The following is a 22,280-nucleotide window of genomic DNA, read 5'->3' as shown; positions in this document are numbered from 1 at the left end:
TATATATATATATATATAATTAATTTTAGAACAAAAGTTTACTTTGATCTTCGAAATATATTTTAAACGACTCTGATATTAATTTTAACGTTCCATAATTAATTCTAAATTTTCACCAACCTAAATTTCTCGTTATATATCCCACTTTCCTTTCATTCTAAATATTCTACGCATTAACATTATTTTCTTATCCATTCAAGTTTCTTTCCAATTTCGAAACAATTTCGAAAAAGATGTTCGTACAATTGAAAACCATAAAACCTCGATATTCCAATAAGAAATGGAGCAAATACATACATGTACGTAACTACACACGTGCGCGCGTGTAGAAATGAAAGCGTAACCACTGGCAAGTTCCAAAGAAAAACCATTTGCCAGGGGCTAAGATATCCATCTATGCACACCATGTGTACATGCATCGAAACGATGTCTCGTGTCGGGAATACCAACATCTGCATTTATATGACTCTCGTGCGGGAGAAGGTAATCTGAAGTTGTTTCACCCTTTCTGAACGTCGTGGATTCAACGTTACGCAACCTCGTGATTGTGCGTATGACATGGGGAGACGATTGCATTTCCTCTTCCTATCTCATCCACCTTTGCCCCTCTTCAGTCGATGAAATTAGAAGTATCGATCTACAGGGAATGCGTACATTGTGGTAACTAAGAGAAGCAGAGAGTACACAAATTACGCCGAGGTGCATCCATTAATTAGCTTAATACGACCCACTTAACATACGAAAGGATCCTCTGATCAAGTTTCGTTTGCAGAGCTGCTTATTCACCGTGTTTCTGTTATGCAGAATTGCATATATCATGTTCAAGTGTCGTGTGTTCATCGATTTATTTGTATTCTTACATGTCTGTAAATTAAAATTAATTAGCAATCACTTTTATTTCTTTTCTCATTTGAAAATTGAAAACAAGTTTTTAAAAGTTTTTAAAAAATACATACATGTTTATGGTTCATGAATAATACAGAAGAATGTATTTATGGAAATTAAATCAATTTATGAAGATATTATTCTTGGATGTTATGTGAGAATATAATAATTTTATTGCATTAGATTTATGATGAATAAAATGATTTTAAAAATATATTTAATAATATATTATACATATCAAAGTAAAGTAAGGATATGTAAAAACATCTGTTAAAAACATGAATTATAAAGTTATTAAGGAAATTAAATTTTAAGTATAAAAGCTGAACTATCATACATCAAGTTCAAACAAGCTAGCAGGAACAAACTTCTCCATCTAGAACAATAAATAAACTTCAATGAACAAGTTTCATAAACATTGTTATTCTATGCACTTATGATTAATTACAAAATATAGTTATATACTATTTCCATAAATTTTTAAAAATATGAAAAAAAAAACTACAAAAATTAAAAGAATATAATAATCGTTAATCATGGATAAAATTTAATTATCTAATCGGTTAAACCTTATATATCGATTTGCATTAATTAGTAACTATTAATTACATTAGAAGTCTAATATACTGCAATTGCACAGCTATTGTTGTCAGTTTGCGTGTTTTGTATTTAACAAGCGTTTAATTAAATCATACGTTACATTTCATTTAAAATTATTTCATTAACTTCTATCGTTTTTTGTAAATATATTTTATTTATAAATATAATAAAGCTGATATATTTCTTAATATTATTTTTATGTGGAAATAATAAAAATCATGAGTTGCTTTAATGACATAATGTAATGTCATTTCTCTTCTGAATTGCTTTTTTGAGAATAATTAGTTTCACCTGCTATTAGCTGATTAAACTTGGCGTAATCTCAGGGGAAGTTGAAAAGGTGTGTCATTTAATATGAAATTCCTTAATAATATTTCCATCCTATCATTTGACTCGATGTATTATTGACTGTTGCTTATAATTACCTATAATATAGCGGGGAAAAATAAGAATAATAAACATATTAATAAAAAATGTTAAATATCTTTAAGCTTTTATATTGTATAACAATATAAATAATATAATAATAAATATATTAATAATAATTAAAAATAGTATATCATGATTAGTTACTTATTATTGATGAAATATATGTTCATAGAAATTCTTTTGCAAAAATAATTAGGATTATCAGTTCAACCCTTAATATGTTTCTAAGTATAGTATATGCTTATATAGGATATGTGCACACGCATCTCTATGTATACGTATATAATGAAAAATGATTCAATGTAGAAGAAAAGATAGGCTTACACATATTCGTTTTCATCATAATCAATCATATATTCATATTCTTCTTCCTTTTCTCAATACAATAAACTTTTGCAACAATTTTTTAATTTAATCTTCCTATTTTTATTTTCCAATAAACTTTATTTTTATTTAAATTACACTCTATATAAAAGGAATACTGCTAAATTAATAGCAACTAAATGTTAATCCATATAAAAACTACAATTCTGTTCATACACAATTTGATATCTTACTCATTATCCATTATTTTTATTTTATAATATGAAATTCTTCTTAATAAAATCTATAAAATTAAATCCATATTTTGTTAACTTAAATGTAATCTATATATGTCTGATACTTAACTTAGATTTAAGTTAAATCTAATTTATATTTAACTTAAACCAATTCAAATTTTAATCTCATAATTGACATAGACTTAATCTAAATTCAACTCGAATCCTCGTCTTTTTTTAAATTATTCGATCCAAATACAATCGTTAATTAAGAAATAATAAAAAATCTATTATATGCAACATCATGATGATACCCTCGTTCAACAATGTTTAACAGCCAAGCAGAGTTGACATGCGCGTGGAACCGCGTCCGTGAAACGAACAGGGAGAGTGCGCGTTCCTGATCAGTAGTAGCACACTTTCATCGTGGCGAGGAAAGTGAACAAGTCGAGTGACTCGTTTCGTCCACGTTTGAGGAATCATCCACGCTATACACACGGTATACACGAGCGCGCGCTCTGCCCACGAAAATCATTTGCACGAGTGAGAGAAGCTCTCGTAGCAAAAAGAAAAAGAAAGAAAGAAAGAAAGAGAGGAGTAAGCATTAAGAGAAAGGAAGAAACATCTCGGCGAATTCCATTCGATCCAGGAAAAATTATCGTTTTTTACCCGTGTAATCGGGTGGGGTGCTTGTTAAGAGAACGAATTGTTCAAGAAAGTCGAAATAAGAAGGAATTAATAATTGTGCAACGTTTGCTCGTATATAGAAAAATACGAATAGAAAAATACGGTATAGAGCAATATTTAATACCGCCAAATATATTTAAATATTATATATGTATATATAAAAATAGGAAATTATATAATAGTGATTAATATTGAATAATATTCTCGATAGGATCTGAACGAAGAAAGAAAGAAAAAATGATTCATGAAGTCGCATGTCCATTCGGTTTCGCCCTTTCCAAGGGGAGAATAGAGGAGGCGTGAGGTAGATGAATCATTGAGTCGGCCTCTGACGTGTCGAATAAAAGAGGGAGGCGATCGAAGAATCAAAGCGGGGCAAGGTTGCAAACCAAGTAAGAACTCATTTCTATGTCTAGGATTGGTTCATGTTCATATGAAACGTGAACGAAAGTAATATGATTAATGACAGAGAATTTGTTTCATTCAAATGACAAGATGAATTTGTTCGATTCAAAATGGCTACCGATTTTATTGTACACACGCTATTTTTATTTGATATTATTGTTGGAAAAAAAATTTACTCAGAAAAATTGATTTCTTTTCTGTCGAATATTAAATATGTATGTTAATTTAATGATTGTTAGAATTTTCTTAAAATTTGTTTATGTATTCTCAGATTATTGATATTAGAAATTTAAAAAAATAATTTTTCATTTAAGAAAATGTATGTATTTAAGATAATATTTAATTTTATTTTCAAAATTCTCATTATCAATTGCTATATTGTAAAATAATTTTTCTTTTTTTTTTTTTATTTCTTTAGTTTCCAACAATTGAGTAATTATATTGAAAGATGAGTAAAAATAACGAGAATGGAATATCTCTGGCAACACCTCCAGCTATTCACGTTGGTCCGATAGTGAATCCAGGCACTAATGAGACCATTTCTATCGTGATACCGTTAGCAACTGTTACCAGTCAAAAAATTGAAAATTCATGCAAAGATTGCAATAAAGATACCAAACATTCCTCCAACAATGTCAATTCTCGGCCAAAAAACGATAAAACCAAGGGATGTCCTTATCCTGGTTGCACCAGATATGGTAGAGCTTTCTCTAGAGCACACGATCTGAAACGCCACATTGCTCGTCATGAAATGAGAAAAGAAAAACTATGTGATTATGAAAATTATAAGCAACGACAGAACGATAAAGAGAGTATTGAGAGTATAACAAATGGAATAATCAATAGGCAACATATCGTTTGGAATAACGAATCACATGAAAAATCTTATTCTTGTTTACACTGCAAGAGGAAGTACACTAGCGAGATCAAACTTAAGGCTCATATGAGTTCTCATGAAAAGGTATGTGAAAGTTATATATATTTTTCAAATCAATAGAAAAAGTTGGAATAAATATAAGAAAATATTATACTTTCAATTAAATGGATCCATATTAAATGGATAACTTGTTCGGATAATCAATAATTTCGTTTTATTAATATAAAATACCAAGTATATAATAGCTAGCGTTATTCAATGCAATCAAAAAAAATTTTTCAGAATTCAGAATAGATCTAGATTAAATTATTCTCTATTTTTATAATCATCTTTTATAATAATAAAATATTTTATATAATAAAACATAAATTAATCAGTTTTTTTGTTAATCTGATAATTAAAGAAACTTTATTTATTAATCACACATTTTAATGTCAAATATATTCATTTATATTACCAATGTTTAATAGATTCCAGGCAAGAATGTGTGTGCTTTATGTGGAACATGTTCCCGAAACGAAGAAGAATTACAAGAGCACATGAAACAGCATACAGCAAACATACTGGAATCACAAACAGCATTAGAGAATGGTGAAAAGGAACAACCAGACAAAGAAGATGATTTCCTGCTCGAAGAAATGTTACTTCTCAATAAAAATCCACGAAGAACTATGCAACAAGAAAAAAATAATTCAAATACAGTATCTAAGATAAGATGTGACTACTGTTCCAAAACTTTCAAGACCAAATGGACATTGAGCTCCCACGTGGCGGCTCACGAAGGCCGTTTTCAATTTGATTGTGGTCAATGTGGTAAAAAATTCGTCAGAAAAAGTCATTATGAAGGTCATATGAGATCCCACGAAGCTGCAAGACCCTACGTTTGCGAACAATGTGGAAAAACATTTAAAGAATTAAAACATAGAAGAGAACATACTAAAAGGAAACATCCTACCAATCAAAACGCAATCCAAACACTTCTGGATAGCATCAGCCCTTGTGGATCTGAGGAAGTACCAGTGGATCAAACGAAGTTCACGCTTTTGATGCCTGTTAATTTTTCCGTGTAGTCTTGAACATGATTTATCCTGAAATAGTTAAAAATGATTAGATAAATGCGTAATCTTGTTAAGTATGGAAAACGATAAAAATTTTGTTTTAATATGATACAAAAATTTTGACATTAATTTTGATTTTAAATTTAGAAGATGTTAAATCCTTTTTTGACGAGGATTAACGATGAAACAGGGTTTGAAGAACTAAAGTAAGATTTAAAATGAAAGTTTTTAGAGAAAGTTTCTGAAGGATTGTCCTTTTTTAATAAGGAGATTGTATATTATGGAATGATATATATTGTGAAATGAAATTTTATGAGAAATTATTTTTATGAAATTTTTATTATTTATTTTTAAGAATTTAAAAATAATATTTTACTAATTTTCAATGAATTATTTATTTCACAATATATAGAAAATTGATGATGTATAGTCATTGTAACAATTATAATTATTGTTGTACATTCAAAATTGCGATTATATATAATTTGAATAATTTTAAGATTCTATTTTTTGTGTCAATAATAAAAAAAACTGTACATTATTTCTTGAAATATACAGAATAGATAAAAACTAAAGACAATCTCAACATAAAAATGACATATAAGTTGTACATATATGACTCTAATAAATCAGTCATTATAAAAAATAAATATTTATTATTTTCAATAATTATCATTACTTTTCATTAATATGAAAAGAATTTTGTAATATGAAAAAAATGTAACATCCTGTACAAAAATTGTAAAAGAATCGAAGTAAGAACTCGATTAAAACGATAGCTGCATATCGCTTTTGTTTTGCCTTGTCTGACATTTTTAGTTTTATTAAATTTTTATCTAAAGGCAACGTTTTAATTAGAACAAAGTGTAATGTAATAACGAGGAAAACTTAATTAGTTATTCAACATCATAACGACGTAAAGAAAGAAGAAGAAAACAAAAAATACGCAAAGTAGCATCGACTGCCAAACATCAAAGAATATCATCAATTTATATTTTCCTCCATTTCTTTTCCTCCTTTTAATGTTCTTCCATTTTAAATGAATGTGAATAAACGAGCAAAAATACCAATTATAAAATGCGATCAATACCAGGAGTCGCAAATAGATCAAGAAAAATTACAAAAAGAAGAGAATTATTATGGCTATGCGTTGGACACGCTTCCGCCGGAAGTTTTAGAGATGATTCTTCGATTACTTCCTCTTCATGATGTAGCCACTACCATACGTTTGGTTTCTAGGTGATTTTTTAAATGTTATTGTTTATTTCGACGTTCTTCATTAATTTATCATTATCTACGAAAAAAAAAAATTTTTTTTATAAAATATGATATTTTACTTTATTGTGTATCATTATGATATTTTTGAAAAAAATTAATTAAAGATTTCATATATTTTTTCTCCATACTTACTTATAAAATTTAATCATAATTGCCATTTTAATTTTAATAAAATTGATAAATTTTATCCTATATATTTTAAAAGGTCAATATTATTTTTACGTTTTTTTAGACATTGCTCAACGGTAGCGGCTGCAGTTTTGAATGGAGCTTTTCTCACCGCCTGCACGAAAGTAGAAGGATTGATAAGACGTAACGAAGAGCTAATGAAAAATGCAAAAACAGATACCGAATTATTGGCTTATAGCAAAGCTCTGAATGCTCTAGAATTGATCAAAGCACAATATAAAATGTTACGAGCCGTAACGTGGAGATATACACATCCACCATCGAAGCAACAAAAGTTCTCGCGACTTTGTTTCTACGCGGGCAGTTTACTTGACAACTTGAACGAACTTCTTAACCGAATTGCAAACTATCATCCATCTATTATCGGTCCTCGTACTTCGGAATCGAGTGTCACTTCTTTTATAGCCATCTGTAAACGATTTATGAATTTTTTCGAAAAAGTCTCTGAGCGCAGGGTAAACAGGTGAATTATTTTATAAAAGGATATTAGCCTTGGTACTACGATTCAAATTTTTAACCTTTTTTTCCCTTCGGCCATATGATAAAAAATATCGAATAATTTCAAACGAATCTTAATATCTCAACTAATCCATAAAAATTTAATTTTTTCCAATTATTTTTAGTATACAGAAAATAATTTCTAAATTTTGCTTACATTTATGGATTAAAATGTTACGCGACGAAATAATATTAGTAGATCGGCCCTAATCTCTGGATGCAAGGTCGTAGATGTTTTGGATTGTCTCGTAGAAGGTCGACAAGTACTATTTTTCAAAGTATCATCTAACAGAAGAGGTTTCGGTGGAGCTGTAAGCATGAAACTGAAATACACAATGAAACGTGCTTGGTTTACCTGTTTAGAAGTTACAAAAAATACCGAAGAAAACTCTTGGAGGGACGAACAACGTTTCATGTATCTTCGATTACGACGTCTAGTGGGTAGTGTGAACGAGCATCTCTTCGAGAATTTACATTACGAACACGAACTACTCTTACAGGTTACATTTGCAAAGGCGAGAGAAACAAAGCACGAAACGAAGTATTATTATCGATAAATAGTTCTATCGATATTCTTTCCTTCCTAGATTCCTTTGACACTTCCATTAAGACCTCCACCAGCTTCCACTTACTCGGGATACGGAGAGTACGGTGGACGTTTCTTTTACTATGGAAATATGAATAAATATGCATATGAAAGTAAATTCATGCATACAGTGAGCACGGCAAATCTAACAGTCGAAACTGAACAACAGGTCCAGAGACCACCGTCATTTGATCTAGTGATTGAGGTTGATTTAAAGTGCACACCAGAATTGGCGCCACTTGCTGTCAGATCGATTTTAAAATCTGATGAATTTGAAACCAATGAATTGAAAACGTACAAGAATCAGCAGCTCTATTTACGAATGAATGTTATATGCTCAGCGTCGATAGCTAATAGATTACCTGGTAATTTTGTGTGGGAATTGCGTAGTCCACGACATGTATGTCAAAATTTGTGAATTACCTCGGTTTTTACATTAAAATATTACACTATAAAATATTGTAAGCACATACATTCATAGTCATATACATGTACACATATATACACACACATACGCGTGTATATATATGTATATATATTGAAATTATACAATTATATATCTTATATTAATTTTTATTGCATTAGCTGTGTGTGTGTATGTGTGTGTATATATATATATATATATATATATATACACATACAAGTAAAATATTTAATAATAAATATTGGTAAAAGAATAATAAAATACTTTACATGAACGACAAAAATTTATAAATATTTATATAAACACTATTTTATTATAACATATTATACAGATAGTAACGAATTATGAAGATGAATACCGAAATATGCACTTTTATTTACGTCATATATTTAATATGTAAAAATTAATTTCTACTATACATTTCAGTAGAAGTCTCTTCCTCGTGACTTGTCTCTGATAAAACTGACCATGTTGTAGTGTTCAATTTCTTAGCGCGATTTTCCAACAAACCATAAGCAAATTGATTCAAAAGAATTCCTTTAGGCAGTGCTATACCTTGAAATCTATATAATTTTTCTTTGTCCGGAATTTTATGAACAGCGGTAATCGTACAGCGTCCTACTAATGAAGTATTTCCTACCATAGGTCCTTTACTAATATCTATATGATTTCCAATTCTATATAAAGTAATTTTATTGTTGTTCGATTTTACAATTTCTGGTATTTGCGTTAATTTTATAGGATTATCCTGGAATATATCAAGTGCTATGCTTTCTGTAGTATCTATCCTCTCTATAGGTAATTCCTGATTTATTAATTTCATATACTGAGCAGATAATGCACGCATTTCTTGATCTGTAGGCTTCCAATCAACTAAATCAAGATATACATCATATATGAAACTGCCTGATTTTATGACTGGTATTGGGAAACTATGTAAATGAATTCTTATATCTGGTTTAAATGCCATATCTATAACAGCACCCAAAATAAAGGAACAAGTTCGCCAAAATGCTGCATTCACTATTTTGTTTTCTGGACTAAGCAAATTTAATAATTTTAAATTACAATCTGATGTTAAAGGTTTGTTCATATCCCATGGTGATCCATCAACTAAAGCAAGAGCAGATACTTTAGATAAACCTTCAGAGATATGTCTTGCACAATCTGTAGGAGTTGATATACATTTATTCATTATAAGAGTTATTTCTTCCACAGGAGATTGATATTTGACTTCTATTTTTTCAATTCTCCCTATTGAAATCTTTTGTTTTTTCTTCTCTTTTTCAAATAATAAATTTTGCTTTTCCTTCGTTTCAATTTTTGATAATAAAGTTTTATATCTTGATTGTATATTTGATGATAAACATAAATTTTTACAGCTGAAATATATATAAAATTTATAAATTAATATAGCTAAAAAATTTAAATCATTAATTCTTAAAATCCAATATTTCTTAATATCAATAATACCGGTTAAAATAGGTTATGGACATACCGTTGAAACATGTTGAAATATATGTACGATAAAAATTTCTTACAGTTAATTTATGTTTTGTAAAATAAAATCATATGTATTTTTAATAATTTAATTTTATTTTGTTTCTTTCACTTAATGAAATAAAATTTATTTAAAAACTCGACCAACCATTCATGACTGAAAATCTAAAAATAATAAATCATATATTATAATTTAAATATTCTATGAATTTATTTGTTAAAATAATTTTATCATTAAATTTTCACACACAAAAAATTATTATAACCGAAATTTCATAATTTTCAGCATAAATTATCTAAATATAATTGTTAATATAATACATGATTTTCTGTTATATTTTTATGAATTATTTTTATATTTAAAAATAATTAGTAAACATAAAATTTTAATAATTGCTTATTAAATAAAATATAAAGTAATTTAAAATCCATAATAAATACTTTAAATTAATAATAATCAACTTTTTTATTAACAAAATTTATAAAAACCTTGCACAACTTAAAAGGCGGATATACATGTGAATAATATTCAGTTTTTATGTATATAATTTATATGAAAGAAATTTTACTTTACTCGATTTATCAAACTATCTTTTTTATTCTATATTTCTATTGCTTAAAAACCACTGCATCAAAATAAAGAACAATAATCTTTATATAACAGTTAAATTGATTTAATTGATTGTTGTTTGTCATTATTTATTCTACATACGGAATTATTTAGGTGTATTTGCACGATGTTGATGTTTTGTCCAACATGTGGTAATGTGCTCCGAGTGGAAGAAGCTTTGGCAGGATTACGTTTCGCATGTAGCACATGTCCTTACGTATTTAATATTGAAAGAAAATTAAGCAGTCGTACATATCCAAAATTAAAAGAAGTTGATGATGTACTAGGTGGAAGCGAGGCTTGGGACAACGTTGATTCTACAGACGAACGATGTCCAAAATGTTCTCATCCACGAGCATATTTCATGCAGATTCAAACTAGATCCGCTGATGAGCCTATGACAACGTTTTATAGATGTTGCAATCCTCAATGTGCTCACAATTGGCGCGATTAAAGGTAATTTAATAATATTAATAATAATATAATATAATTTATAATATGTAATAAGTATATAAACAATAACTTTATTAATCAATTGAAATTTTAATTTTTATATTTGCTAATAATTATTTGTATATCATTATATATTAAATATTTGAATAAATTATATCAATGAATTGCATCATGATATAATTTATTACTAACAAAGTAAATTTTATCAATATCTTTTCATGATTTTCAATAATATATTTTTTTTGGAAAGATTTTAAATCATTTATTGCAAATATAATAATTATGTTTTCATTATTTAAAATTAACAAATTTTTTATTTTGAAAATACAGTTTTATTTTTTACTTGGTGGAAAAAGAACAATTATGAGTATAAATAAATTGGGTCCAATGACTAATTTCTTGAATGCAGCTGCAAATGAAATAGAAGTATCAAAAAATTTTAATAATCATCACTGGATATGTAAAGGAAAACGAAGTTTAGCGGTAGCTGTCACATTGTTGCAACAAAATGAAATTATAGCAATCCCAACAGATACAATATATGGTCTTGCTGGTATTGTATCAAGTACTAGCTCTATTGAAAAAATCTATGAAATTAAAAAACGTGATAAAGATAAACCATTATCTATTTCTATTAGCAATGTAAATGATATAAAAAAATGGGCTATTGTTGATCATTTACCACAAAATTTGTTACCATTAATAATACCTGGACCAATTACAATTATTCTAAAACGAACACCAGCTTTAAATCCTGCTTTAAACCCTAATCATGATACAGTAGGTATTAGGATTCCATGTTTCAAATTTTTACAATATATTTCTGACATAGTGGGACCTTTAGCTTTAACAAGTGCTAATTTAAGCAATGAAGCAAGTTGCTTATATGCTTCAGAATTTCAAAATTTGTGGCCTATGTTAGGTGGAATATTTTATGATTCCACAAAATTTGGCAAATCATCCACAAAATTAAGAAAAGGATCAACAATTGTTGATTTAAGCAAACCAGGATATTATGAAATTGTTCGTGCTGGAGTTTATGTAAATGGCATTTGTTCAATGTTAAAAAAATTCGGACTACAAAAATGTTCCAATTAAATGCATCATTATGATCTTAATACATTTTGATTCTTATTTTTAACATTTATAAACAATGTAATAGAAATAAATTTAAGTAAAAGAATTAAACAATTCATATGATAATTTACAATTTATTCATTTTTGTAAATTTTAATTATATATGATGTTATGAATGTTGTATATATTATTAAAAATAATAATATATTAAGAATTTAAATTTTGTTATTTTTTTGTTGTTTAAAATACTAATAAAAGTAAATAGCAAATATTTTTTTACATCTGTATGTTGTAAAATTATTATTTTTTATTTACGAATCTACTTATGTGTACAAAGAATTCCCAATAGAGAATTCAAATCTTATAAACAAATTCACACATATGTGGTAATATACATATGTTAACAAGTATTAAACAATATTTTATATCCTGAGATACTATTCTGATTAAATTATGTTAATAATTCATTAATGAGTATATTTTTACTGTTTTCTTTTTCTTAACAACATCATATTATCTCTGACAAGATACATATCACATAGTATATTTGGGTAAGATATTTCATTGCTTATCAAATATTAAACGCAATTAAGAAACAAAAAGAAATTCGTTTTTTAAGCTAAATAAATAATTTTAAAGCACTAGATTTCAGTAATGAATTAACAAGAAATAAGTCAGTCAAGATGATAACATTTTAAAATTTAAATATTATCATATATGCAGTCTGTGTGCATTTTAAAATGCATATTATGTTTGTTATAAGTATATTTACATTTAAAACTTTTAACAAACTCATGATTTCTCATAAAAATTACTTGATCGATAAAATGCATTCAAACGCAATTATTAAATTAAGACTATTATACAACACAGTCCAATATAATTTTTTACATATATTATTTGATTGAACAATTAAATTAGGCACATTTGAGGGCCTATACATCCTTTTCTAAAGAATGAAAATTCATCATCGAAATTTCTAAAAATGTAGTCTAAATATTTATTTATATTTAATTAATGTATTTAATATTTATATTTAAACAACAATCACTATTTAAAAAAAGAAATTTTAACATTTGTTTTTCATTTATAATAATAATAGAATAAAAAATTCTATATTGAGAATTCTTTTATTTCCTAGACACTCCTATGTGTCTTTATCACAATATTGCGTTGTCTTTATTTTGAGTTTACATACTAAGTAAAGTTTCTTATACAAGATTGGTATGTATATTTTGAGTAAATAATTATTAAAATAGTGATTGTATAATAAATAATTAATTGTGATTAAATGATTGTTCACATACACACATATACACATACACGCACAATGCACTCGCAAAATATTATGTACGGTCTGTTCAGAGAATATGTTTATAAAATCAATAAAAAAACATTCATAAATGAAATTTTTCATAAAATGAAAAAAAAACTATAAATATTCTGAAAACTGAAATGAGCAAGTTAAGATATATGCAGGAAAATTCATATTACTATAAGATTTTAAATAATTGACAATAATTTTTGTCTAGAATGTTAAAGTTTAGTTATTCAAAATAATCAATAAAATTTCGTAATAATAAACTATTAGAAAGCAAATATATTCTAAATTATAAATTATTAAATTATAATATATATTTATAAAAGCTAATCAATAATTTTTATTACTTAGCATTTTATTACCTATAATTGAAAATTATATTCATTCATATATTATATGTGAATTTAAAAATTAGGCATAATGTCTACAATCGTAATAGACAAAAACAATTAAATAATATTCATATAGACATAATTATACTACAAGCGAATTTATTAATTTATAACAAATTCGCATCTAGTGTAACCACAGTCTTAATAGATATTACTGATTGACACAATAATTTATGATTACATGATATCTCTGGACGGACTATACATATGATAATATATTTGATATATATAATTGAATTTCGTTTAAATAAATTTCTTGAATATATTTTATGAATATCAAGTGCTATCAAAATTAAAATATTTTATGAATGCGGAATTCTAAATAGTTTTAGATATATACATATTTTCTCTTTCGCATACATATATTGTTATACACATCTATATTATTAACATTATGCGAATACAAAAATTTACAATTTTAAGTTGCATTTTTTTTATTTAACGCAGAATATTAATTTTTATCTCTGCTTATAACGGAAGTCAGTCTAATCTTCTTTCATAGGACATATTCCTATAGAATTTTTCTTACCGTCACTCTTAAAGATTCCTATCAAGCTACTTCTTAATCTGGCATAAATTTCTTTGCGAACAGTTGCCGTAAATTTCGTTACTAGACAACTAATCGCTGCCGTAGCGAAGATTAAATTATAAAATAGTACTAATTTGAAATTACCAAGCCATTCAATGCGACCGAAATCGCCGAGCAAATCAAAATTCGTCATACCTAAAATAAATAATCCAAGAGTGCATTATTTATAAAATTATTATAAAATTAATGATAAGCTTATTTATTTGAATTCATTTCGAATTATTAAAAAATAAAATTACCTAATATTCTAGACAACAATGGTAACGCTGAACTCAATACAAGAAGAAGAGCACAATTTGCAATAAGGTGAATAAGAGGTGTGGAATGAAGTCGAGGTCGAACGCGTTTAACACCAGGAAGTGTGTACAAACCTATTGCGCTCGTAGCAGCTAGGTACAAAATTACTGCCACTTCAATTGCTGCTCCAATAGGACCTAATTTCGATAATGAGCTGATACCTAGAGTGAATTGCTAAGAATTTGTTAAACATATTATTGTTTGATTATGCAATTCAAAATAAAAATTTCATTCTTTTATTATGCGATTAATATATAGTTTGTATACTAACCCTTGTACTCAAAGGTAATGCTTTAATACCAATCAGCAATTCTAATGTATTTTGAACTGCTAATAAAGCTGTGGCAGTGGAAAGTATAAGTAATGCTAACATGGCCAAAGGATATAGCAAAGTTCGTCGAACCCACCACGTTCGCCTTTGCTGATCTAAAATATTCCTTCGTTTTTGAATATTTTTCAAATACTGAGCTAATCCATGCTGGAGAGCACCATTCTTTAAGCACATTAAGTTTGGATTTGCATTAAGAAATTCATCATCTTCGAATATTAAACCACAAGTTAATATCGACATAGGCACTGGCGAAACGTATGATTTCCCCGTCGCTTTCGCATGTTGCAATCTATACATGCAATAACGTTCTTATAAAGTAATGAGTTTAAAATTTAAAAATTGTGAAAATAATAAATGATTGAATACCTTCTATGAATGCAATCTTCCTCTAATCTATATGCAAAGAATTCTTCATCTAAATTCTTTAGGAACTGCGGTTTTACGAGAAATGAGCCAACTACTCCGAATAACTGTACAAATCCCATTGGTGTACACACTGCAAGAATAAATTATGATTTTATTATTATTTTAACGAAATATGGATAAATTTTTTTATATTTTTAATACTACTATAATAATTTTTCACAACTTAATTATTAAACTTACGCAATAACATAACAACCCCAACAAAAGAAACGCAAGAATAAAGAAAAGGCAAATAGTAACTCCATAAATCTAGAAAATACAGTTAATTATAATTTTTATACATTTATTTTTAAAAAATTATATATTCTTTATATACATACTGAGCAATGTGTGTAGGCTAGATTTCTGATAATCTATTAGTGCTGATAAAACATATGTCATTCCTAATACAAGTGTTCCCAATAAACAAAGAACTGTCACAGTTTCATAAACTCTAGCCATTAAACCCTGCAATTAAAAAATTAAGAATTAATTTTTTCTGAAAAATTTAATCTACAAATTTATTGATTTTACAATTTCATCAATTTTTTATTACTTTATTGATTTTACCTTTCTATATCCAATAAATCCTTCTGACTCGGTGAATAAGTATGCAAACGGTAAAAATACGAAGAGAGATAAATTTGAAAAGAGGAATACATGATTCCACAAACCTAATTATTAAAAAGTTGATGATAATTATATTTTTGCATATTTATAAATGATTTCTATTATAATATTTAAATTATTATATTATAATATTAAAAAAAATAAAGGAATTATCTCTTTTTTCAAAAATTATAATACAATAATGAATAAATTTTTTTACAAATGACTCATGCGTTTATACCTTGTATAAGTGAGCTATTGAGCCACTTAACATAATAACTGTTCGGATATAATATCAACACTTCGTTGCTCGCAATCGAAACCGGAAGCAGCAAGGTTGCTCCGACAGAAACCGCCAGAGCAACGGTACATAACCAAAGACTGATTCTGTAGACCGTTGCTTCATCTTCATCCACGGAAAAATAATCTTCACGGTCTCTTCGTCGAAACTTCGCAATTAAGGCGTAGCTTGAAACATAGAGAATCAGGAACAGAAGAAAGAATATCTGTAACGATCATAAAATATATTTCTTTATATTTTTATGCTTTCATAAGAATTAATGGTAATTCTTCAATTTAATTATTTTTTCCGATATTTTTTTAATAATTTGATTTTATCACTAAAAGACAAAATAAATGTCTAGAATGTTAATTTAAATTTGATGCATATTTTGATTACATATTGCATTTAAGCACAAGTGGAATAACGACATAAATCAATTTTTTAGTACCGAATCGCTTTGGTAACGACCATGGAAATAGCAATACGTTTTATTTAAGAACTACAATCGATTGCATGATGATTTGATTTGTATAATAGAAATGTTTGTGAAAAACTTAATAATGTTATTCACATTGAATAAACTATTTTTGAATTATTTTTGAATTTTATACAACATTCAATTATTTCATTATTATCATGTATATTTATATTTTTTTTATTTTCTACATTTAAAAAAAAAAAGAAAAAAATGAATGAAAAAATGGAAAAAAATAAGATTATAATAAAATTCTAAATTATATTTCAATCATTTAAAATCACTTTTTCTGCAATAGATTGCAAAATCTTTATAATATTTATGATAGGAAATATTCTATATTTTATTTTAAATTACAATACTTTACAATAGCAATCACTATATGCATGCTATAAATGCATATACCTGTGCTAAAAAGAAGAGAAAAAAGAGAAAAAAAGTGAAAACAAATTGATATATAATTGCAAGTGCGTAAACAATAAGAAAACGAATGACCTTCAACAAGATTATAAAATTATATTTGCGATATTACTTTGGACATATGCGTCTATTTACAGTTGTATATTGAGATAATATACTATTACTAATAATTTTATTTTTATTAAAAACAATATTTACTAAATGAAATTATGCTAATAGTACAATAATACTCAATGCAAAATTTGATAAAATATTTTAAATGTTCTAAATGTATGTAGAAAAGGCATCAAAATCACTCGTAAAAATTGTGAAGTTAAAAATGAATATCGGGAATCGAAGATTAGTTGCAGCTTTACAAGTGTAACGTGTATACAATACGTTAAATAAGTTTAATGACGTCAATAGTTAGGTTAAATTTTACTATCAAGAAAAAGATACTTTAATCTTTATAATTATGTAAGACATATACAATATATTTATAAATTATAAATTATATTTAAATCATATATTTATAAATTATAATTGGAATTTTGAAAGAAAAATCTATAGATCAATAAAACTATTAATTAGGAATTGAATTTGACATTTTTTGTTAAACTATTTTATCTATATATTCTTATAAATATTAAATATCTAAATATAACCAAGAATTAACAATTCTCGTTCTAAGTTTAAATATTTATAACAAATCATTACAATTGTAATAATTTTATTGCAGATATACTTTAAAAGTAGAAATCGGTCATTTCAAAAATTGTGAACAGCCATTAACTTAAACAATATATACTTTCGGTACAATAAATTTCCGTATGTCTCATTTGATTATTGAATACACAAGTATCAAATTTCCATTCGTTTCTTTTTCCCTGATATATCATATAATAGTGTTTCCTTTTAAATGATCAAAACATTGTAGAAATATATCAGGCTATTGTAGAAGTGATATCGAACCAATAGAGTTCTTACTTATTAATATCAATTTAATATCAATATCTTATCAGTTATTGATTTCATTAAAAATACTAAAACTAAATTTTATTCGTATATGAAATTTAATTCTTCTAATAATAATAGTACAAATGATATTATTAATAATAATTAATAAATAGTTATAATAAATAATATATTATATATTTATTATATGAATGTATAAGAAATGAGTTTATTATTAATTCAAATTTATTTAATAATATTTAATAACATTATAATTATATTAACTTAACAAATATTATTGACAATGTTATTTCAATAAAAAAAATTATTTTTAAACACAAATTACAATAAATTCTAATTCTGTACACATTGTTTTTTGTCGAAATTTTCAATTAATAAAAATATAATTAGAAGTTTGTATCTTTTAACTGTAGTAATTGTTTTATATTATAGATTTTCGCTAAAATTATTATTGATTAAAATTAATTATTCATTTAATTATTGTTATATTTTAATAATCATATATTAAAATGATCGTAATCTTGACGATTATGTTAAAAGAGAGTAGATGAAAAAAGGATAACTAATATCTAAGATATATTAATTCTTTCTAAAAATAAATACATTTTTTCATTTGAATTTTTATATGCTTTTATATTAAAATTTATTTTAATCTTTTCTGTTTTCACACACACACACATATATATATACACATCTGTTAGCATATCTATGATAAATAAGATTGAAGAAAGTTATTTTAAAATAATTATTATTCATCAGAAATTAAACATAATTTCATATTTTTAAATAAAATTTATTTACTAGATAAAAAGTAAACAATGACAATCTCCTGCACAAATTTCACAGTTAGAATACTTAATGTTTAATAAATGATGAATATTAAAGAACGAAACAAAAAAGGAAGAAAAAAAAAGAATAAAATAATAATATTTAATATAATAAAGTAAAATAAAACGAATATGCTATCATCTTACTAATTACTAATTATCTTACAACACTAATTTTGATTAAAATTATATCTAATGATTCTTTAGTTGGCAAAGTTTATTTGAATGCTGAGAATAGTAATAGTTCAGATATATAATTTTATTTGTATGCTTGATAACTGTAATTTTAGTTTATATTATTGGTTATTATTTAGTAATAACCATAATCTTTTAAGTAAAAAATTTTACAATATAACATTAATAATAAAGAATATTAATACATAATGTAATTTTTAATGTTGCGAAATGTCCCGCCAGACATTTTAATTTTTAATTTTAATGAAATTAAAATATAGTTATATTAAACAAATAGAATAATATAATTAAACGAATGAAAAAATAAAATTATAGCGTTTTAAAATGGCAACACACGTGTCTTTGACCGAACATATTTTTAACTTTTCTAGACAGAGAACTTTGTCGCTGGCTTTTTAATGTATAAAGTATTTTTATGAAATTTGAAATTAATATTAAGGTAAATCTCTTTGTGAAAATTTGCCAATCAAAAAGAGAAGAAATAGCATTCAATCATGATAATGATTTCTTTCAAAAATGTCCTGAATATATATACACTGCTCATAATGATAATATAACAAATAAAAAGTATCGATTATTTCGATTAAGAAAATGCAATTTTATTCAAAAAAGTAAATATGATTGTTGTGTGTGAAGACATGATTGAAGAAGCTGTACAATCAGAAACCGCTTTTTGCAACCAGTCAAGATGGGAGGAAAAACCGGTCAGAGTAAAAAATAATATGTGGTCAACGACTTTGGAAAGTGTTGAGAAAATATATTGCAAAAACTGTTTCTAATAATTCTATTCTTTCGAATTTCGAATGATAATTATTCTATTAATTATTCAATTATGTTTTATTAAACAAAGATTAAATTAAGAATTATTATACTATAATATTTAAAAGAAGATAAAATCCTTTGTAAATATATATATAATTTTTTAATAATATTAATTAATTTTATTAATTAAGTAATTAGAGTGATTTACATATTTATTTCATTAATAAATTTACGTAAATCTGTTCTTTATTATATTCATATATTAATAATTCTGTTTGCCAATGTAAAATTGGCAATAACATATGTATGTAATTAATGGTATTTTCTTTTTTACAAAGTTAATAAAAAATTAATTTCATAAAATAAATATAAACATAATATGAAATTATATTCTATATTGTAATATTAATTATATTTTATTCATTAAATTTTTTATATTAAAAATATATGGTAATATAAAATATAAAAATAAAATTTTATTTAGTTGAATAAAGGTTCATAGTAAGGTTCAAGTAGATAAAAGGTTAAGTGTTAGAATTATATTATTTCTAATTTTCAATGTCAAGAACATGTTCGTGATTTTAAAAGATTGATCGTAAAAATATTGAATTTAATTGCAAAGAAATGCAAGGAAAACGTGGCGATTGCCTATAGCAGGAACGTCGCAAGAAATTTCAAGAACCCTCTATATAAACTAATGAATAATAAAAAAAGTTTACTATGATTAAAAATATTTTATTTTTTACTCACAATATTCTCCCGTACTGTGTTGTGAAATAATTGTTCTCTAAGATCAGCTTCATCTTCCATCTTCACCTATTTGTCAATAAATTTCTTTGGATTGAATGTATTGTTGACGGCATCAGTGACATTTTTTTATATCAATAATCTTTTTACACAACATGCCCAGATTTTCACGACTGATGTCCGATGTCTCACTTTGAGGCAAGAGCTTCTGCTTTTCGTAACTAAGAACAAGAAGCTACTGTTGTCATTACTCTATAAAATAGATCACATTTCACCTCTTATTAGCTTTTATATTCATATAAAACTAAAAGATACAATCAACAATTTTTCACTATGGCTAGTAGCCTACTAAATATGGTGCATCGTTTCTGTTTTAATGACAACCCGCCATCTATATATGTTCGAGTTATTTCTTACGCACTCTGTGAGATGAAAACGAAACTTACATGATTTAATATTTCCCTCCATTTTTTATTCGTTAAGATTCAAATTTAACACGATGTGGATCTTCAGTTTTTTTTATTCAGTTTATTTCAAAAATAATTTATTTATAATCTTTTTAATTTATGTGTATGGAATTTTACATTCGTTTATTTTTAGATTATGAGATTAGGTAAGTGATTTATTTATTTCGAATTATTTTTAATTTGAAGAAATTTCTTCAAATGGTTTTTTAGCAATAGTTTTAAGAGGTGGTCATTTTAAACATCTATAATCTTTCAATATTCGAAGATGAAAAAATTTCATTCGTAAAAAAATTATTATTAGAGAAATGTAAATAGCTGATTTATTTGAATTTTTTAAAACGATAACTTATATCTATTGTATAAATACAAACTTGCAAGTTTATTATGAATTTTCTTGAATGATAAAGAATTGCAAACTTTCTTTTACTTGAACCTATCGATTCATAATAGATTATATTTAATGATATAATATGGTGAAATAGTAAACTATATTATTTATATAAAAACAAAAGTTGTGCTGGAATTACCTAAAAAATATTGTACATAGATATTACAAAAATTAAATTTCACTTTTTCTTTTTATCGAAACTCGTATATTTTTACAATGCATGCTTAATTGCGTAAAAATCGTAATAACAAAATAATTATAATATCCTAATGTTATGTGTATATATATACTATATGTATATATGTATATACATATATAAGTTTAATAGTTGTTATATAAGTATACATTTTTTTTTGTATTACATGCATATTTAAATCATAAATTAACTATTGCAATAGAGATCAAATTTTTTAAAATGGCATTTTGCAGTTTTTCATTGAGTAATACCTTTATTAATAAAAATGTGAAATTATTTAGTTATTAACAGTGATTCATTTTTTCTCCTGAGAGTAGTAATTTAAATCATATCAAACATATCATATAAAATTCACTATTAACAGTACTAAAGTGATCTGCCATTGAAAACAAAACTAATTGAAACTTTATTTTGCTTCATAATTAACTTTATGATTTATTTATTATTTATTTATATATAATATATATATATATATAATATTTATTTTTATATAATATATATATATATATATATTATATATTATATTT

The 22,280-nt window shown here is 25.6% G+C and overlaps 6 protein-coding genes and 2 long non-coding RNA genes across 12 annotated transcripts; 5 read left to right on the top strand and 3 right to left on the bottom strand.

Annotated features, from left to right (window-relative positions):
• The first annotated feature begins 2,802 nt into the window (after window positions 1–2,802).
• Window positions 2,803–6,130, top strand: LOC100872894 (uncharacterized). Its single transcript, XM_003695329.4, has 4 exons — window positions 2,803–3,243; window positions 3,352–3,532; window positions 3,964–4,506; window positions 4,893–6,130. Exons 3-4 carry the CDS (start codon window positions 3,994–3,996, stop codon window positions 5,490–5,492), a joined length of 1,113 nt encoding a protein of 370 aa, XP_003695377.1. The 5' UTR covers window positions 2,803–3,243; window positions 3,352–3,532; window positions 3,964–3,993; the 3' UTR covers window positions 5,493–6,130.
• LOC147658487 (uncharacterized) lies at window positions 5,962–8,191 on the bottom strand. The gene is made up of 4 exons (XR_015295190.1): window positions 7,825–8,191; window positions 7,603–7,768; window positions 6,891–7,356; window positions 5,962–6,774 (listed from the first exon to the last, which is right to left on the bottom strand). It is a non-coding gene; the product is annotated as an uncharacterized LOC147658487 (long non-coding RNA).
• LOC100873013 (uncharacterized) lies at window positions 6,258–8,488 on the top strand. Of its 2 annotated transcripts, none has more exons than XM_003695330.4 (4): window positions 6,258–6,719; window positions 6,991–7,410; window positions 7,645–7,945; window positions 8,033–8,488. In XM_003695330.4, the coding sequence occupies exons 1-4, from the start codon at window positions 6,520–6,522 to the stop codon at window positions 8,447–8,449; spliced, it is 1,338 nt and encodes a 445-aa protein (XP_003695378.2). In that variant the 5' UTR covers window positions 6,258–6,519; the 3' UTR covers window positions 8,450–8,488. The 2 variants fall into 2 exon arrangements, with proteins under 2 accessions (XP_003695378.2, XP_086773637.1); XM_086917511.1 differs by having other exon boundaries at window positions 7,642–7,945.
• Window positions 8,489–8,738: 250 nt separating this feature from the next.
• mRpL39 (mitochondrial ribosomal protein L39) lies at window positions 8,739–11,013 on the bottom strand. 2 transcript variants are annotated; one of them, XM_086917513.1, is made up of 3 exons: window positions 10,668–11,013; window positions 9,954–10,120; window positions 8,739–9,837 (listed from the first exon to the last, which is right to left on the bottom strand). In XM_086917513.1, exons 2-3 carry the CDS (start codon window positions 9,962–9,964, stop codon window positions 8,859–8,861), a joined length of 990 nt encoding a protein of 329 aa, XP_086773639.1. In that variant the 5' UTR covers window positions 9,965–10,120; window positions 10,668–11,013; the 3' UTR covers window positions 8,739–8,858. The 2 variants fall into 2 exon arrangements, with proteins under 2 accessions (XP_086773639.1, XP_086773640.1); XM_086917514.1 differs by lacking the exon at window positions 10,668–11,013 and adding an exon at window positions 10,445–10,649.
• On the top strand, window positions 10,487–14,945 carry Polr3K (RNA polymerase III subunit K). Of its 3 annotated transcripts, XR_015295189.1 has the most exons (3): window positions 10,684–11,021; window positions 11,349–11,571; window positions 11,657–12,315. XR_015295189.1 is itself a non-coding variant. In XM_031917592.2 (2 exons), the coding sequence occupies exon 1, from the start codon at window positions 10,693–10,695 to the stop codon at window positions 11,017–11,019; it is 327 nt and encodes a 108-aa protein (XP_031773452.2). In that variant the 5' UTR covers window positions 10,487–10,692; the 3' UTR covers window positions 11,020–11,021; window positions 14,649–14,945. The 3 variants fall into 3 exon arrangements, 2 of the variants coding, with proteins under 2 accessions (XP_031773452.2, XP_012344316.2); XM_031917592.2 differs by lacking the exons at window positions 11,349–11,571; window positions 11,657–12,315 and adding an exon at window positions 14,649–14,945 and having other exon boundaries at window positions 10,487–11,021; XM_012488862.3 differs by having other exon boundaries at window positions 11,349–12,315.
• Tcs1 (Threonyl-carbamoyl synthesis 1) lies at window positions 11,382–12,116 on the top strand. The gene has a single exon (XM_012488833.3). The coding sequence runs from the start codon at window positions 11,382–11,384 to the stop codon at window positions 12,114–12,116; it is 735 nt and encodes a 244-aa protein (XP_012344287.1).
• lili (LMBR1-like protein lilipod) lies at window positions 12,383–21,724 on the bottom strand. Its single transcript, XM_003695333.4, has 9 exons — window positions 20,706–21,724; window positions 16,281–16,545; window positions 16,001–16,104; window positions 15,772–15,898; window positions 15,632–15,700; window positions 15,392–15,521; window positions 14,966–15,314; window positions 14,637–14,868; window positions 12,383–14,532 (listed from the first exon to the last, which is right to left on the bottom strand). Exons 1-9 carry the CDS (start codon window positions 20,763–20,765, stop codon window positions 14,294–14,296), a joined length of 1,575 nt encoding a protein of 524 aa, XP_003695381.1. The 5' UTR covers window positions 20,766–21,724; the 3' UTR covers window positions 12,383–14,293.
• On the top strand, window positions 16,394–16,917 carry LOC147658486 (uncharacterized). Its single transcript, XR_015295191.1, has 2 exons — window positions 16,394–16,602; window positions 16,768–16,917. It is a non-coding gene; the product is annotated as an uncharacterized LOC147658486 (long non-coding RNA).
• Window positions 21,725–22,280: the final 556 nt, after the last annotated feature.

The sequence above is a fragment of the Apis florea genome, unplaced genomic scaffold (genome assembly GCF_048593485.1).
Source record: "Apis florea isolate Af1SG1 unplaced genomic scaffold, ASM4859348v1 contig_2203_pilon, whole genome shotgun sequence".
Lineage (NCBI taxonomy): Eukaryota > Metazoa > Arthropoda > Insecta > Hymenoptera > Apidae > Apis > Apis florea.
This window is presented reverse-complemented; position numbering and strand designations above follow the sequence as displayed.